The sequence below is a fragment of the Vidua chalybeata genome, chromosome 2, assembly GCF_026979565.1.
Source record: "Vidua chalybeata isolate OUT-0048 chromosome 2, bVidCha1 merged haplotype, whole genome shotgun sequence".
Lineage (NCBI taxonomy): Eukaryota > Metazoa > Chordata > Aves > Passeriformes > Viduidae > Vidua > Vidua chalybeata.
In genome coordinates, this window is record NC_071531.1 from 38,202,217 (window position 1) to 38,221,554 (window position 19,338).

At 35.8% G+C, this 19,338-nt stretch overlaps 1 protein-coding gene across 5 annotated transcripts in view; it reads left to right on the forward strand.

Annotated features, from left to right (window-relative positions):
- The window catches only part of NALCN (sodium leak channel, non-selective), a 229,627-nt gene that overhangs the window by 31,421 nt on the left and 178,868 nt on the right, over positions 1 to 19,338 (forward strand). For 4 of the 5 annotated variants that reach the window (XM_053935243.1, XM_053935244.1, XM_053935245.1 and 1 more), the window contains 2 exons: positions 996 to 1,135; positions 1,986 to 2,114. In XM_053935243.1, coding sequence (XP_053791218.1) covers positions 996 to 1,135; positions 1,986 to 2,114 — 269 coding nt within the window. Of the gene's footprint in view, positions 1 to 237; positions 284 to 995; positions 1,136 to 1,985; positions 2,115 to 19,338 lie in introns of those variants that run through there. The other variant, XM_053935247.1, reaches the window with a different exon arrangement.

Sequence of the window (19,338 nt, forward strand, 5' to 3'; positions counted from 1 at the left end):
AATTTTGTCCTGCAAATCAATCAGTCCTTAACTGTAGGAGGTTTTCTGGATAAGCACAGGTTGAAAACTCTGATATTGAACTTACAATAGCATAAGGATTGTAAAAGTTCTGTAGTGATTGCTGTTAGGCACTTATAAAATTTTGGACAAATTTAAGACACATTGTAATTTTCTGCTTTTTACACAGGGGAGACTTTGGTACGGGTACAGCTTGTACACATGCAGAATGAAGGTTGCGTGTTACAGATAAGAACTGTACATTACCCAGTTTCTGCATTGCCAGGTTCCCTCTCCAGTTTCTTAGTACTTTGAGCAAGAATTAAATCAAGCAGTTACTCTCTGAGAGTGAGAGACAAGGATTAAAACAAGATATTTGCACCCAATCATTCAGCTAAATACTCTTTATTGAGTGCATAACCTGTCAGTGTGTTGAGGAAATGGTTCCCTGTCCTGTGCCTTGGCTGAAATTTATATTTTAAATGGAGTCTAGGAGATGATGTACAATTTTTGATGAACTTGGAATTAAATGGACAATTTATAATCATGTTGCAACTCATAGGCAGTCTGTGTGCATGTACATCTATATCATAGTAAAAACCTTAGTGCTGTGTAATGTTGACAGATACTGATTTTCGTATTGGAAATATATTAATACTTCCAGCAATGTTGTGAGAAACATGTGGGGTAGGACTGGCACAGAAACAGGCAGCTGGCACAAGCTTGCACTGTCTTCTTGAATTGTTTGAGACTCAAACATTATGAACATGGGCAGAGTATATTTTGTGGTTTTCATTAGGGTAATTTAGAAGTGAATTAAAGTATTTACAAATACTTTTCTTTTTAAAAAGTGTGATAGAAATAAACTGTAAAGTAAGCCAAGATGGAAAATTAAAATAAAAAAACATGTATAGTATTAATACTTTTAAAAACTCTGGAAGTGAACACAGATGCAGGACAGGGTGTTCAAGACAAACTACTGTTTCTTTTCTTCGTAGGTGTTTGAAATAGCTGAAATAGTTGACCAAATGTCACCTTGGGGCATGTTACGGATTCCACGACCACTTATTATGATTCGAGCATTCCGAATATATTTTCGTTTTGAGCTGCCAAGAACTAGGATAACAAATATCTTGAAGTAAGTAAGGCTCTTGTCTGAAAAATAACAGAGCTTTTTTAAGTTTTGACTTAGAAGACTGACTGTGTAGTCAATCAATGACCCTTCATGCTTAATGGGCATTTTTCTCCTGAGTTTTAGTTCTGGCCAAAAATTTCTTGCTATTTCCTATATTTAAGGAATCATCAAGTTTTATAGAAAACAATCAGAATTTTCAAATAAATATTTAAATAAATTTTAAAGTATTTTGCTAATAAATGTAGCCAGCAATTTTCAACCAGTGGCAGTAAAATCTTTTCCATTAATATGGCCATTTAATAATCAAAGTGAATTCCCTTAGCAGGACAATATTTATAAATAACATTACATGAGCATATGCCCTGACCATTCCAGTTACTAGTATGCTTATATTGGTGTGTATACAGAGATGCAAAGAAACACATGCAATTGTGCTTGTTGCAAGATGTAATGGCAAAATACATGTCATGGTAATGTGAAAGAGTTTTTGGTCTTTATTCAATATCAAGTTTATTTCATTACTGCATCTTGTCTGTATGAGTCATTAAATACTATTTTACAGAAGCCAGATTTTACGCATTTAATTTGGGTATTTTTTTCCACCCTTTGCAGTTTTCAGCTGGTTTAATTACCCTGACTTAGGGGCTTAGAAAAAAATCACAGTCCCCTTTTCGATTTATGCACAGAGTGAGAGAACAGTTTTAAGGGCAAATGTTCAGCAGGATGAAATACTGCTCTCTTTGCATGATCATATTTTCTATTCCTTAGATTCTATTCTTTTCAGAGGAGGCTTTGCATTCTTTTCAGAGGAGGTTTGCCTGTACTTTCAGTGACCTGTTTATCTTTTTGCCAGGCGTTCTGGAGAGCAAATATGGAGCGTTTCAATTTTCCTTCTGTTCTTTCTTCTCCTGTATGGGATCCTGGGAGTGCAGATGTTTGGAACTTTTACATATCATTGTGTGACTGACGACACGCAGCCTGGGTGAGTTCACCTGTGCACGTGTGACATGGGTCTGTTCTTTCATTACATATGTGTTATTTTAGTTGGCATAAATAGATGTAAAATGGACTTAATAGATTAAAAGCAGTCCAGCAAAATACACTAAGGCAAATTGAGGAAACAAAAATATTAAGAATTATGAAAAATGCAAATTTTAACTGTGACAGAGAGATTACAATTTGTGGCATTTGGCTACAGTCTGACTTAGGGGGGTCAGATAACTCTGTATGTTGGGTGGGGCAGGGAGATGACAGAGCAGGAAAGTAGAGGGGACTTCTAAGAAGAGCATTGGCACTTGTGGCTGACCTGGGTAACTGATGATTTGTCACCTTTTGCATTCCTCTGTCTTTTCCTAGAATGTCTTTTTATGGGGCCAGACCTAAAGACGCCCTAGAATCATAGAGTCACGGAATACTTCAGGCTGGAAGGGACCTTTAACAATCATCTAGTCCAACCTCCCTGCAGTAAGCAGGGACTTCTTCAACTAGATCAGGTTGCTCAGAGCTCCTGTCCAACCTGACCTTGCATGTTTCCAGGGATGGGGCCTCCACCACCTCTCCGAGCAACCTCTTCCAGTATCTCAGGCCCTTTCTGAATTAACAATTCTCTGCAACCTGATGCTCAGATTCAAAGACCCTTTTTATTCCCAGCCTTTGCAAAATACTGATGATAAATATTTTACGCTGGTAATTGAGTATACATCATGTTCTTGATTCAACAAGATTACCTCAAAGTACAATATAGCCTCTTGAGTCACTGATATGGCTCATAAAATCACAGATAATATGCTTACCTATTGTGTTGAATTGAGGGCTTGGCTGTGTCTTTGGGTACCATTACATTGTGATACTCTATTACATCTGTTCCTTTGGTCCCTGTTCCTTTGGATAGGGAGATGTTTGCTCTGGAGTTGTGGCCTTTACTTTAGTCAAAACTGGATCCTTTTATTCCTGTTTTGAATTTGTCAGTACGTAAAATTAATAGAGTAAACATTGTAAGAAAGCAAATCACCAAATCTGCTAGTGAGCTGAATAAAATTTCTGATGATTGCAAAACTCTGTGTTAAAGCTTTTTCTAAAATTGAATCTAAAAGGGACAAATATCCAGTGTATAAAATAAAATTTAAAACCTGCCTAAATAGGGTTGAAGTTGGAAAAGTGGAGTATGCAGAACTTAGGGAATTTCAGACTTGAGGTTGAATATCTGGCCTTAACTCCTTTTTCTTTCAATATCATAAAGTATATGTTTTTAGCTGTATAAGTATTAGAAATCTAATTTAAGTTACTTTTAAGGTACCTGGGATAGGCACCTTCAGTAAGCAGTTAATTACTTTTGCCATCTTCAGACCAGATTTGAAATTACTCCCATGATTGTGTATGATGACTACAGTTACATTGGACACCACTTTTTTCCCTGAAAGTGTTCCTCCAATTATTCTGATGAATGGTGCTCCTCCAAAGGACAACATACTTTTTTCTTTGCTCATTCCTACTCTGAAAATACTGATTTCCTCTTCTTGTCTGTAATACTCATCACTGTATGTTGTGAAGACTTATACCTATTTGTTCCTGTTTTAAATTTAGAGGAATACAGTGCAGAAAGTCTGGTTGGAATTAGGGTGTGCCTTCCTCATGTAGATCAGGACTGACTTTCCTGGAGTTAGCTCCAGAATTTATAATTTCCACCATGGGCTAGAGAAATAAATATAGAGAAAGAAATAACAGTTCAGTTGCAAAAAGAGGACAATTACATCTGCTCAATATGGACAGATACTGGTCCAAAATATAGTCAGAAAGAAAGGGACATGTCACTTCTGAATCCAGGAAAGTTTATTGGCTGGGATGTAATAGAGTACAGAAGTATGGAAATTGTCTTGCCAAATTTTACTTTTGTGTTTGAGGTTCAGTTTCTCAATTTTATAATGAGGGTTAAAAATTCCTCTCAGAGGTTGAGTCTGTCTGTCTGTCTGTCTCTCTCTGTTTCAGGTGGCTTAGTTCCAGGCAATAGAGAGTGGCCAAAGTTGGCTGTACTTGTCCTTAAATAACTTCTGTCTTTAATGAGCCACAGCTGTAAATTTTCAGTATTTTTTCAAACCAGATCCCGGGCTCCCAAGTCAATATTAGAAAAATGAAATTCATTCAATTAGTGACCACCTGTGAGAACTTTAATTTTAGGTGATTTGCCTCTTATTATGCAGAAATCCATGGCAAGCAGGAAGGGTAAAATCTTATTTTTGTGGTCAAGACTTCATCTATTTCTGACATTTTAGAAATCACTCTTAAGTCTACTTCCTTATGAATTATTATTAAGAGGAAGTCAAGTTTCTTTTGAAAATTGTGTCTTAAAATCTTCCTATTCTTTTTTATTTGAAAGGACATGGTATCCTCATCAGACACTTTTTGCCTATTTGCAGCAAGTTCTTTTATCTTCCCACCCTTCTCAAGGTCCACATTGCCTGACCTCCTGTTTCTCCACCTCCTGAGTAATTTTCTGATGTTAACTATGACAAACAGAAATACTAAAATGAGTTAACCACAATCTGAGTTTTCATTCTCAGAAATCGGCAGAATCTGACTTGCTTACAAAGGCTGAAAAGTTTATTGTTGTTTGATAAGTCCTTTTTTCCTGTATTCTTACAATCGTCTTCCCTATAAGGAACATTGTCTTCCTTCTTAGACAATTTTATGACTCTATTTCCTCATGATTATGACTTATCTTTTTACAACTATGCTGTAAAAACTTTTTTTCTGATGAAATCTCTAATCAGTATATCTTTTCCTGTCAAGAATTGGTGTACTATGTGGATTTCCATAGTATGGATCTTCTTAGTTGATTTAAAGATGATGTGTTTGAAGTGTAATCTATGTATAATCCAATTATCTTGATAAATCTATATACTACAAACAGTTTGACAGGGTTTTTTTTTTTTTCTTATATCTGAGATTAATTTCAGAGATATACAATATAAGGGGAAAATAGTTGTGTTCCCACATTTACTGTCATTTATTCTTGGTACCCTCCAGTATACAAAAGGTTCTTTTACACAGTAGAGGAGAGAGAAATTTTTTCTAAATCATTGTTGTAGCTACTTAGTGCTTTCTTTATTTTTACTCCCAAGATACATTTGACTACACAAGAATAATTCCAAAGCATTTGATCAGTTTATATGTATTCCACAACAGTAAATTTTCTTTTTGTAAATCTCAGTCTGCACTGGAGCTAAGGAAAATGAAGCATCATCAAAAGAGAAAAAGCTAATATGGCTAACTGCCATAAATTGTAGTACTTATTTATTTTCCCAAAGTCATTCTTTAAGGTGCCTTTTTTTTAACACTTTTGATAAGGTATAGGCTGAATATTTCTGTAGGCCTGTCTGCCTGTCACCATGGAAGTCAATTTAAAATCCTTCTTTGCAAAGTTTCTTGTTTAAAGCAGGAGATGTCCAGGAAAACAGATAAGAAAAATAATTATTGAGTAGTGAAAAGATCTAAGAGGCTTCTGTTCATCTTTCTATCTGTCTATGGATAGGCCACGAAAATGTCAGAAAACAGCTTCAAAGACTCTGAAGCTGAACATTCACCCAATATCTAGTAGAGGAAATAAATACAATTTAAAAGAACAAAAGCAATTTGGGATTCTGTCTTACATCAGCAGTGGGAAAGTAAGAATGAGTAATTAGGTTTCTGAGAAAGGGAAGAAATCAAAGCTCAAGCTCAAAGGATCAATGTAATAGGATTTCTTTAACAGAGCATATTAATTTATTGATCTTAGTGAACAACCAGATCTGCTTTATTATTGTCTTTGGGACTTTCACCCTCTCTCTTACTGGTAGCATGGCTCTAGTATAAACTCCTCAGGGACAAAAGAAATGAAAAAAAATTTACTTTTCCAGGCCTGATGTTTTTTAAACCCCAACCAAAATCAATTAAAATACAGCATCAGTCAAAAAGGGAAGTAATTCAGTTTAAATGGACTCATGTCAGAAGAATGGATGAGGGTGCTGATGTGGTGAGCAGCAGAGATGTGGTGCCCAGGAGAAAGAGCCTTCAGGAGTTGGGCTCTTGTCACTTTCAGGGGGCATGTGATTTATGAGCAGATATCCTATTTTTTATTAGAATTGTTATACAGATAAGTTACCCAATGTAATTACACTGTTGATTCATTTAACACAGATTTTACACTGTTTTTGTTTTTCCAGCTCAATTTTAAACAAAAAGGTGATCTTTTAATGATGGTCTAGGATAGAATGATGAGAACCCAATTACTTCAGCTCCTGGTGGCTCAGTAATGACAGATACTTGTCTGTATTAAGATTTGGAGTGATTTAAGTTTACACAATTCTCTGACTCAGTGCAGACATCAAAGTTGATTGAATTTCTTCTCATCCTGTCAATTTTTATGAGATTTTTTTTAAAGAATAAATATTTTTGAGTAAACTGGAGTGGATTTTATACATTATTGGGAAATTTGCTTACTATAAATACAAGAATTTGAATAACATAATCTCCTCTTTGCTATAGGGAAAGTTTTATAATGAGCCATAAGATTTTTACCTGATAATCGCTGTACAGAAATAAGGCCTGGTGAGTACTGAGCTTTCCACGGAAACATCACAAAATTGAGGGAAAGACCGGACATCCCCAGAAAAATGGAATCCCAAGAGTGATCCCCACTGAATCTGCCTGATGCGTGATTGGGTAGTGTTTGATTTCTTAAACATAAAGAAAGCTAGGAAAGTTCTGTTCTTTATATTGCAGGAGGAATCTAGGCAACTGATAGAGAAGGCTGTGGATGTCCTGACATTCACAGGTTAAATAGCAGTTATCACTGAGCAGTACATCTAATTTAATCTTGAAATGCTGTGCAAAAGAATCACTTCTAGATGCACAAGGATTTATAAGGAATACTGAGAAAGAATTTTAAAGAAAATCTGTTTCCATGTTGTTTCAGATCTCGTTCCATGAGTGATCTATTTCATATACTGTTTTGAAAATCAGGGGGCTGCTTTCAGTTTTGTATTGTTGTCTGGAATTTGAATGTGATGCCTAAATTCTATTCCTCTCCCAATCCCTTGGATTAATGCAATTCAGTAAGGCCTGGCAAATGCTGGAATATTCATCCATCCCGAGATATTTGTGAGCACACTGAAGCCATCATCTCAGCTATTTTATTAGTTCTGAGAACTTTTGGAGGGTGAGTGAGAAGCAGGAAAAGAGTAGAAGTCTAAAAAAGGAGGAAGGAGACAGGACAAGAAAAGCCAGGGAAATATATCTGGAATACTGTAGGCTTAACTTCTTTCCCTGAAAGAATTCTGTGGTGAATAAACAAAACTAGTGTAAGCAGTTGGAAGAAAACAAGGAAGTGAGTAGGAGCTAATATGGATTTGTAAAGGATAAGCGATGTCAAACAAATATAATTGCCTATGGCAGCATAACAGCCATGTGAATTCAATGTCATATTTCTTTAGTTTAGAAAGGCTTTGTAGCAGTCTCACAGGACATTTTTGTAAGCTGTCAGGAGAAACATGGTTAAGGTGAAGCTAATCATAGAACAGGTCCAAAACTGCTTAAAAAACATGCTCAGTGAGATGCTATTAATGTCAGAACAGAAAGAATGGGAATCCACATAAGTCTGCCATGTGCTTTTTGGAGTTTCATTAAGGTCCTGCATGGTAGCACATAGAATACACTTATTGCACTGAGGATGATGTGAGGTTGGGAAGGACTGCACATGTTTCGGAAGGCAAGATTAGAATAAAAATAGTCTTGAAAATTTGAAGACATGCTTTGAAAAGTTGGATGAAAGGCAGCAGGGACAATATACTGCACTTAGGAAAAAACAGCTGTACAAATACAGGATAGTGGTAGGTATAAAGTTGCACCTATTTCTTAGACAGGCTCCCAGTTTCATTCCAGAGGATCTTTAAAACAACCTGTGGAACTTCTCTTGGCAAAAGTAGCAATAGACTGGGGCAGAGAACTATATTTAATGCCCATTGAGTGTTTGCATCCAACCTTATTTTTCTGTGAATTTATGTGGTCCTTCTTGACATAACAAAAGGTCAGGTACTGTTATCCTGGGCATCTGAAGAGCTATTTGCCTTTGCTACGTCCCTTTTAAAGGGAGATACATTAGAAGTGACAAGGATTGGATGCAGAGCTACTGTGCATTAGGACAGAAGTGAGAGAGTGGCTTCCTACAGTTTTTATTGTTTTCTCTCCCTTTGTGTACCAACTTAGGTGAGAGCCTATTCATTAATATTCCAACTTCATTTTTCATCGTACCCCACATGGAATGTCCAAACCTCCCACCAAAACATGTTTTTTACTATCAGAGGTGCTATTATTAATTTTTGTGTTCCAGTTACATAAAATATGTTTGTACTCAATCTTTACATACGTCTCCTATCACTGCTTTTTTAGCCCCTTATGTAGTTGATCCCTCACTCCCCTCCCTTCCTCTCTCATGTAAGCTAGAAGAGTTTTTAATAAATTTCAAGAAAAGCCCCCTAATCCAACATCACTTCTTAGTGTAGAAGACCTACCTTTATACTTAGTGAACTACACTGATTGTACTTGACACAAATGTATACCATATTTGCTCTTTTCCAGTGCCTAAAATACTTGCCACCCTTTTGTCCTTGTTGTAGCAGGCTGTGCTGGGTTCACTGATGTGTGATTTGACCAGTTTTCTTCACAAATTCGTACATCACTACCACCTTCTTCCTTTCAGCTCCTTGTCTTCATCTCCAGTTTGCCTCAAATAAGGGCTTAGCATCCTCATGCCTTCTCCTTCTTAGAGCTACCTGCCAAGGCAGCAGGAACAAGAGTCATTACCTGGTACAGTTTAGCTTTTTGTGCCGTCTGCCTCTTTTCTTGATTGTCATGGCCATTGCCTAGTGGCAATATTAAAGCTACAATCCAAACCAACTTATTGTGCACCTTCTACCTAGCAGGTTAATGAGAAGGACTTTTCAGCTCCTATTTGAAGACAAAGCTTTGGTTACAGACTGTCAAAGCCTCATTTAATTTTTCTTTAGAGCTGGAGGTAGCCTGTAGGCTTGAAGGTTAGACCAATTTGAGATTTTACATTTGGGTCTCTTGGAAACCCAACAATATTTTAGATCCCTGAAAAAGTTATTTGAGCTTACTGTAGGTCTGCAGCTGTGTATTTTAATGATACGTCTGCTTGCAATGCCCTGACAGAGAAGCCCTTTCACCAGATGAAACAGCAATCCAGTTCTGGCAGTAAGTCTTCCTGCCTATTTGAGTATCAGTCATGCTATCAAATGGGATATCAAGCTGCTTTCTCCCAGGTAAAGTGAGAGCTTTGGCAGATGGGCCTCCTTAAATGGGCAGTCACCAAATGCTAAATAGTTTCCTTTTTGAGCTGACTGGATGATGTTGAAAATTTTTTCTTATGTGCTCAGTGGTAGCAGCCCCTTCTGCTGGGCTAAGTCACATCTCCTGCCATTTCAGATGTTTGTGACTGGTGTGTGTAAATGCATTTGATTAAATCATCTTGTGTATGGTCTTTACACTTTGCAACACAACCTTTAGGAAGGAATTAGTTTTGCATGTAGTTCAGATCTGGATTTTGGGCAGTATTTTTTTATCATGCTGAAGATAACCCTGTCTGGTGCCTAAGGAAAAAGTCTAGTGAGATAAAAATGCATATTGCAGTGGTCCAAAGAAAGAAAACCTTCCCCACTCATTGGCTGTAGTTAACTCTGCTTTGTGAGCGAGGCATCCAAAAATTCTTGTAAGATTTGATGGAAGTAATACCCAGATTAATTTCAATCTTGGGATTTTCAAATCCTACAGTGCAGAATATTGGCCTTGTGTTTTCCCCATAGTGGTTAGACAGCAACTTGGAAGATACTTTTCTCTATTTCATCCAGAGAACTCCAAGATATAACCTTAGGATTTTTTGAAGTGGTCCTGAACATACTTTAAAATCAACTTGGATACATTCTTCAGCTTAGATTGTTATATAAATTTCAGTTCATGACTTTGCAATTTAAAAGACAAGAGAAGTGTTTTTTTAGTCTTTCTTTTAAATTCTATAAATAAATGCTGTTTTGGATTATAATAGTACTATATGTATAAGATCACTTCAACTTGTAAATAAGTCTAATTTAATATACCTCAGTGAGATGCAGATTCATGCAAGCTAGCTGGATTTGATTTTAACTCTTCCTGTTTATGTCCTGTGTGTTAGAGTGACAGCCTCCTTCATTGTGTAAATGCCATTAATTCATGTTGTTTTGATTCTTCTGAAACAAATTTTGCATTAGCATACATACCATGCAATTGCCATTTGAATTCAGCTCTGTCAGGATTGACTGTTGCAGTCACAAAAATGGAGTGTCATAGAGTTGGTATGTCATGTGGAATTTGATGAAATCTCAAAATAGCACTGTTTGTGCATGCTACTTTATAAACAAATGCATACTGGAACTTCTGACATTTTCTTTTTTGAACTTTTTTTCTAGTGCTTGTATGTATATTTCAGCACTTTCCATAGGATATATTTCTTCTTTTACTCATTTTTCTGTGGTGAACTTCAGTGACTTAGTTTCTTTGAAGGGTAATGGCTGAGTAAGTTGAATTTAATTTCCTCTAATGCCAGTAACAAGTGATCAAACCAAAAGCTTGTCAAATTCATTGAGTACCTGCAACCATCCTGTTTTCATTTGGGCATTCTCATTTGCTTCATTTCATGACACTATTGCCTTTGTGTAACATAAGTGATCTGCCATGAGGACAGAATCATCTGACTTGGATGTTAGCACCTGTGGTAGGAATCTAAATACCCTGAATTTCCTCTCTTAGCTGTCAGAGAGAGAAGGATGCCTCAGGAGTGTGGATGAACCCACTGACCTTGAACCTCTGGAGATGTATTTCTCTCTCTCTGTCTTCATTGCCTAAAATGAGGTAGGGTAAGTCAGGACATCAGAGCTGCAGTCTTTACTTGCGCAGCTCCTTCTAGGGATTCAGCAAAGAGGTGTTGGATCTTTGAACATTTGCACCCTGAAATATGAGATAAGGTTGGTGATTTAATCTGAATCTGTTCAAAATTCCTGTGCAGTGAGTAGCAGTAGAAGGAACATCAAAGGTACATTTTTATATCCTAACTTAAGTCACATGTGAAATGAAAAAAATATTACAATCAAAATCAAACCCGATTTTATTCAGTATCACTGCCTCACGTAATAGGCAAACTGATGTAATGATGCCTTATTACTGAATATGGGCAGGAGAAGAAAGTGTGTAAGACCATTACTTTTCTTAATTTGTTGAATAAACATGTAAATAATTTTCTTCTTCAAAAATTGGCAAAGAAAAGTAAGAATATCCAAGTTCCATATACAAACTCCAACTTAGACACTACAAGATTGTGAAAACTGACAAAAATAAAAAAATCTAATACCTGAAAATGAACAGATAAATAGTGAATAAAAGATCTAAACAGAATTGCAAGATATTAAAAAAGTAATTTATGTTGGATAAAAATACTGAAAGAAAATATATTAGCAGTAGTAAAATATTACAATATCTATGTATTGAATTTAAAATTAAAAGTTACTATTGGATCATCTAGTCAGACTTCAATTTGTTTCCCTTCTATGACACCTTATAGCTTGTGTCTGACTCCAGTATATCTCCTAGGTGTGTATTTATTCTTGACTGGTTTGCAGAAGAACAGTCATAAGCAAGGGAACTTCTTGTTTCTTATAAAAACTATTTCACTGCTAAAAAAATGTTCCTAATTCATAATTTTAATTTGTCTGGATTCAACTATTAGCTTACTAGTCTTGTTATGCTTTTTTATGCCAGATTACACAGAACCTTAATTCCTAGTATTTTCTCTGTGTGAATCCACTTACAACAATTGAAGCACCTTTCAATATGTTTTTCAATAAACTAACATTATTTAGCTCTTTAGGTCTTTTACTGCAAACCATCTTATTCAGTGTTATCATTTTCATTTTTTTCTATGACTTCCTCAGTTTTTAAAATATTAAACTGTGATCAAAAATATATATGTAATACTAATTAGAATTTATATGAGTTTCATACACGAAGGAAAATTAATTAATTATTGCTTTTGTGCGTACAGTCTGGGAAGCAGGTTTTCTTTCACCATGATGTTATTGGGACCAATATGAGAGGATACCTTATATCCCCTCATCTCTAACTTTTATGCGGCACATATATTCTATAACACAGTATTTCCATCCTCTTATCCCTTTTAATCCATAGGCCATAGGCCATAAGACTTGCTTTTAGTGATTCTGCCAGTATAGCCTTGAATTTGGCTGTATTAAAGCACATTTTGGGTTGTTTGATCAAGCTAACCAAGTAATTCTGATAACTTGTCATAATACCTTGTTCTTATTGTTATTTATGTTTCTATCCTTATTCTTAATTTTATATGTTTCTCCCTCACTGATTCTGTTATATCAATGTGGTCATTTCACTGGGAAGTATTTTTTGGCATGTCAGTTAATCAGTTTTCAGCCCATTTAGTTGGTACTTTATTGATATTATATAGTGCCAACTTTTTAATCAGTCATGTGTTACCGAATGAATTGCTTTACAAAGTCCAAGATAGGCAACTTTATTTGACAAATCTGTAACCTTACAAAAATCATGTTACTATGATGAGAATTATTTTCTCTAAATCCATTCTGGCTGCCATTTATTACATTAATGTTCTTTACTCTTTGGCAATTAGACTTTTTATCAGCTTGCTCTTTCTTTTGTCTTGCTTGATGTTAGGCTAAGCACTTGGGCTGCTTGTTCTTTAAAAACTAATGGCACATTAGCATTCTTCTGGAATTTCCCTGCTATTTCAAGATTTATCAAAAATTAATGGAAGAGATGCCCTCGGTTATTTGGGCTTGTTGATTTGAATATAATTATCCCTAGCAGATGCTGTTTGGTATTCTCTTCAGTTACTAATTCTTGATTAGTAGAATCTGTGTTTGCCAAGCTAAAATGTAAAATATGGAACATTGCCAAAGCTTAAGCTTTGTGTTTATGTTGTTTGTAAAGCCACAAGTGCTTAAGCATGCCCTGTCTTATCTCTCAATATGATAAAAGTAATGAATAGATATAAGAGAAAATCTGTTACCAGAAAGAGTTGAAAGCTTTATAGTTATAATTACAGATATAATTATGAGAAACATTAAATATGGATGGAGATTTCACACTTACAGTTTAAAAGATAACACAGATTTTGTTTTTGGATTAAAAACAGGAAACTGGCTCTGAAAGTATGGTACGTGAAACTTGAGATTTAAATTTGACCAAAAGTAAAACACGACATTTAAAAATGACCCTCGGGAATACTAAGCTTATAAAACATCAGAGGAAGAATTGTGCCTAAACAAATCTGCAGTCTTTAGACCAGAGAGGTACTCTCTGACATTTCTTCCACTTTCACCAGTGATTTTGGATGACAGTTACTGGATTCTCTAGAACCTGTAATGGCTCCAGCAGCAGCATGGTTCTAAGTTGCCATCTCTTTCTGCACAAATTAGAAGGTGTATCAGTAGAACTCAATTGCAGTATGGTGCCATTTCACTGAAGTTAACAGTTATTTATGTGTCTCACTACAGTGACAGGAAAGTTTGCTCACACTGAGTGTACATTGAAAAAATTATGCCCAATCATAATGATTTACTACTGCAAATTTTAGAAATATCAATATCAGGATTTATTTATTAATATTGTCCTTGTTAAGCTGAGGTCATAATGGGGTAATAATTATGAAAATAGTAAACAGAAGACTTTGTGATAGAAACAAAGCTGTTACAATTATTATAGCATTATATTATTATTATTCTAACAATTGTGCATGATCAGCTGCTATTATTGTTAGGCCTGTAAAAAGAGCACTAGTGTAAGGAAGTAGTATAGGAGCCATCTCTTAACATGTTGTATGTACAGAGTTTCCCACTTAGAGAAGGAAAAGAAGGAGAAAAGTACTTGGTTGGATGAGCACACAAATTAAGACATGGCTTTGGGAATAAGAGACACATATAAAAGGGAAAAGCAAAGGAAATTTGCCTAGGTGCTTAGATTGGTTTCATGGTAACTATGCAACAAATAAACTTTAACCTTTCTCAGTTTTCCTTTTTGCAAGGAATCAGGTAAAAAGCAAGCAATTTTCCATCAAGGCTTGCTGTCTTTCAAGTTCCCAGAGTGTCTGAAAACAAATATAACTTGGAATATTAAATAAAATTCAAATATTTTTTACTACCTAATGGTATGATCAAGTGTATAGCAATTGCTATGAATTATCTGAGCCTTTAAGAGGATAAGTTCTAATTAGAAAGGTAATTTAAAACTTCCCTTCTGCACAATGTTTCTGTGTAATATTGTCATAAGAATCTTAATCACAGATTTTCTCATTTTTATTGGTATAAAATTACAGCCATTAATTATAGTTATGCCATGAGTATTTTTTTCTTTTTATCTCTGTAAATTCTCTTCCTTAAGGAAAGTCCTTTGGTTGGCGAATAAGGTTTTATGCTCTATAACTGGCTGAAGGTACAGGGGAGAAGAAACTAAGGCTGATGGCTTGGCTGATCACAGGAATTTTCACCTTTTTTGTGACTTGAAGGGGTTTCACTTTGATGCACTTACCCATGGGCAGGAATTTGGTGTCACTGAGGTAAACAAGATGCTCAAGTAGGACACAGGGCTCTCAGAGACCTGCAACCTCCTACATCACCATCTAAATGTTGAGGGCTACCATGAGACATCCCCAAGGCAGCAGTAATCAGTGTGAGGAACATAAAATTGAGTTACAAGTTTTGGCTATTTGCATGGGACTCATTGTGGGAGGGAGCTTTAAATCTAGAGTGTGAAGTGTTGGTGACTAAATAACTTATTCTGCATTTGGTGTGAGAATCTGTTCTTTTGCATGATTTAATGAATTAGGAATATATTTCTAATAAAGAAGTTTTTATTCGCTACCCTAGAAATTAACATTTGCTATATCAGATTTGTGACCTGAGAGGTTCCACTATCCTTAATATACATGTATACATATTTTGCTTTTATATTTTGTTGTTTCAAAACAAGCACCAAAACATTGTTAAAAACAGAATGCTTATGACAGCTGACCTTACTTTCCCAGTATGAATTCAGCTTGTAAATTACATCTGATTTCATAAAATACTGATAAAAGATAAAATTTAAAGTTTTAAAAAACAGGCTCATGGACTATAATAGTTGTGTTGAATGGTGTGAGGAAGTTGTTTTTTTGGTAGTAGATCACCCTGATTTTCAGAATAAAGACCAATTAATCAGATATCATTGACCTATATATGTAAGAGAGCAGTGTGTTCATATTAATCAGATAATTTGTCTAAAGTCAATGTAGAAACACAGTATTACTTCATCAGAAGGCATTTATTGAGAGATCCTAGCCCAGCATCCATTTAATTTGAGCTTCAGGAACAAGGTCTGTGTAGCATGGACTTCTCTGGATTTATTTAAAGTTTATTGCTAGAATCTCACTAACTTGGTTCTTTTCCCTTGTGTTCTGGCAATATGGCAAAGCAGAAGCATCTCTTCCCAAACTTAGAGGATTGGATGTTTTTTTTTTCAAAATTGCATGTTCAAGTAGACATCTAGTAGAATAAAAAACTATAATTCTTATCTAAAAGAAAAATATTTTATCAGTCATCTGATCTAAGCTTATTTCTGTATTAGTACTTTCTATACAGCAGTGTCCAGTTTTTGTTTATGTTCTATCACTTCCTGAATTTGTTGCTTGACATTAAATCACAGTTATTGAGAGTAACCTTTAAAGTCTTCAGAACTGCATAATCTTTCTCTGTTCTCAAAGGTTTTTGTTATCCTTCATCATATGCTTGGTGTGATTTTGATGAAGCTGGATTCATAGGGTCCCCCAGGTCACTAATGAAAATGGATAGCACAGAACACAGTGCCAATTCCTCTGAGCCCCAGTCAATGTATTGCTCCCTCTTTGGAAGCTGCACCATTGCTACTTATTTGCGTCATGATCTACCAGCCATTTTTTATGTCTGCTATGGTATTTTTAACATGCAGTAGCTCTCCAGTCAGCAGCTGGGCAGTGCCTGGTTTTGTACAGGGACAGACATAGGGTTCCTTTTAACAAATACAGAAAATCCTTCAGCTCCAGTTAAGTCATTTTTACTTATTAACTTCTTTACCTAATCAACCATTTGAAATTATTTTTTATTATCTTATCAATAAGTATAATATTTAGGTTTTGTTTTGGTTTTTCTTTTTTTTTTTTTTTTTATTTTTTTTTTTTATTTTCTGGATCTGGAAACTACACAAGAAGCTTTCTAATTTGGAATGGGTTTCTGGTGATATCTTGTAAAATTAATAGAATACCAGAATAAAAAAATCCCTTTTTTTCCCCATCTCTATTTTCATCAGAGAAAGTCAGGCTAGCAGAAAACAGGAAGCTAGAAGCTACCATGGTAATTTGTGTCATAAGGTGTGAAAACCCCTCTTGGAAGAGCTGCCCTAATAAGGAGAAGGTGCTAAAAGAGGGATTGTTCTCACATGAGCACATGGTGGTTGAAAGTCCAGTTTTTTGTAACAGATGCCATAGAAAACAGGCACTGTACTCCCAAGAGACATCAATTCATGTCCTTCCTGTGGTATACATATGTATGTAATCATAACATTCTTCAGGAACTTAAAAATATGTCAGAGTAACAGTCCTATACCTTTTGCAACAATCTTGTTATTGAAGGATGGATGCCTACCAAGTGAAGTGGAGTCAATTATCTCCTTCCCCATCCTTGGCATTCCTATGGAGAACTAATTTCTCAGCTCGCCTGTTGGGTTGATGCTGCACTCCACAGACATTGAATACTCTGCACAGAAATATTGTTGGACTATAGGGGTAAATTATTTCTTATTCATAAATTTATCCAGGCAATTTATCCTGTTCAGCAAGACATTTAATCACATTGCCTAATTGAACTTTTGAGATGCTTAAAACTAATTATGGGCTGAATCAGTATCTCAGTACTTAATTGATACTGAGTATGGCCAATGAAGGAATAAAATTTAAATGATCTTATATTGAAAACATCTGTTGATATTCTAGCCATTTCTAGATACCTGATATTCTCTAGCCCATGTGTACTATTCTATGCTTATTTACTGTCTTGAGGTAGAACACAACTTGCCAAGTGACAGTGATCAAGAAAGGCCTATATCTGTAGAGGTGTACTATAAGCAGAGACTTCATTTTTAGCCTAAACCATACTCAGTGCTTGGAGACAGCTTTTTTTTTTTTCCCCTTCAAGAGGAGGTTAAACAAAAAAAAAAAAAAAAAACCAAAAAAAAAACCAAAAACAAAAACAAAAAAACAAAAAAAAAAACAAAAAAAACCCTGAGTTTAAATGAAGCACTTAAATGAATGCTTTGCATTGCAGTGATTGAGAGCCAGCAATGCTTTTAATAATATGCCCTCATGCTACTGCCCCCTTGGGATTTGAGGGATTTTCTAATGCAAGCCATAATGTGTAATTTATTAGCTACCAGTAGGTGGACTTCTGAATCTGCCCGAGCCAATGAATTTATTTTAATTTCTAAAAATATATGCAAATTATTGTTTTATGTTAATCCTATATATGATAATGACTTTTGGATGGCAGTATCATAAATGTAACATAAAGCCTGCAACTGGGTATGAATTAACATCAAGTTTAAAGGAATTAGGGTGAACAGATCAATTCTGAAATACTTGAGTGACATGTGCTGAGTATGTTTACAAACAGGGAACTAATACACATGTGCTTATGTATCTGTCTGTCTTTTTAGTTATGTACATTGCTAAATTTCAGGGTGTTCCCATCTGGAATTGTACATGTCTGTGTGCACATCCATGCAGATATATATGCATCTGTGAGTTAGATTAAGGAAAAGGGACTTTCAGAAGAACAATAAGATACTAATTATATTAAAGGGCAGGCTGAAAAGTTTCACCTTTTCTATGGACAAGACAAGATAATTTTAAATGATGTATTTTAAGACACTAGTTGATGCCTCAGGATAACAGAGTGAATACTACAACATTTTTTTTCGTAACTTTCAGCAATTCATTTTGGGTCTTTTTATATCAAAAGTCTGTGCTGTAACCAGGAAGTCAAAATCAACCTGAACATGAATGGAAAATGCCATTGACTATTTTTTTTCTCAGACCAGAACTCACTGTGATGAGCTTTACATGTCTGATTTGAAATTGCCCTAGAACTGAACCAAAAATCAGGATTTTTCATTTGCTGGATGAGAGATTATGAGCAGGGAGGAAAACAGTTCTTGCTTAGCTGTGTGCTCATTCGGCAGAGTTGGAGCCTTATTTGGACCTTTCTGCTCTTTGGTTCACCCAGCGGCCCCATAGCTCAAGTAACGTGAATCCCCACTTCTGTGCTGTGTTGCTTTGCAGACCGTGGCAGGGACCTGCTCAGGGTGGAGGGGGTGGTTTCCTAAGGTTACCTCTTAACTAAACTACTTCTGGCAGAATGGAGTGACCAGTCTGTGGCAAAGGACTGTGTATTGTGATTATTAACTAGGCACTGTAAGTGATCAGGGGGAATCAACTGCCTGATCTTCTCCTTCCCAACGTTTGGAAGTATTTAAATAACCCATATTTATGTGTCCATGCCAAAGGTATATATTTAGTAGAACAGAGAGCAACAAATTTGTCCTCCCTCTCCTTTTAGCTTCTATGGCCCTTAGCGCTGCAATTCCCATTGTGGTCCAGTGTGACAAAGCCTCCAGCAGCTCAACCACAGCTGCCAGAGAAACTGGGAAAACAAGTGATGTGTTGCCTTTGACAACAGTAAAAAATGGCCAACACTGTGACATTGTGTTATGGCACTGGCCCTTGTCTCATGATCTTTCTATTTTAAAATGTTATGGTCACTTATATGAATCAGCTTGAACCAATTCAATTCAAAATTTTTCACCTCTTATACCATTTCATTACTGGAGTGACCTAAAAGTAAGTCAGAGATCTGTTTCAGTCACAGCAGTGCCTAGATACTAATTGCACTACATATGCAGTGATTTGACTTCTTTCCTCTGACCCTTCATCTGTGGTGGAAACCTGTCCTGACCAAGTTACAAGAAGCTGTATACATACTCTGGTGACTGACAACTCATCCACAAGGGTCCTT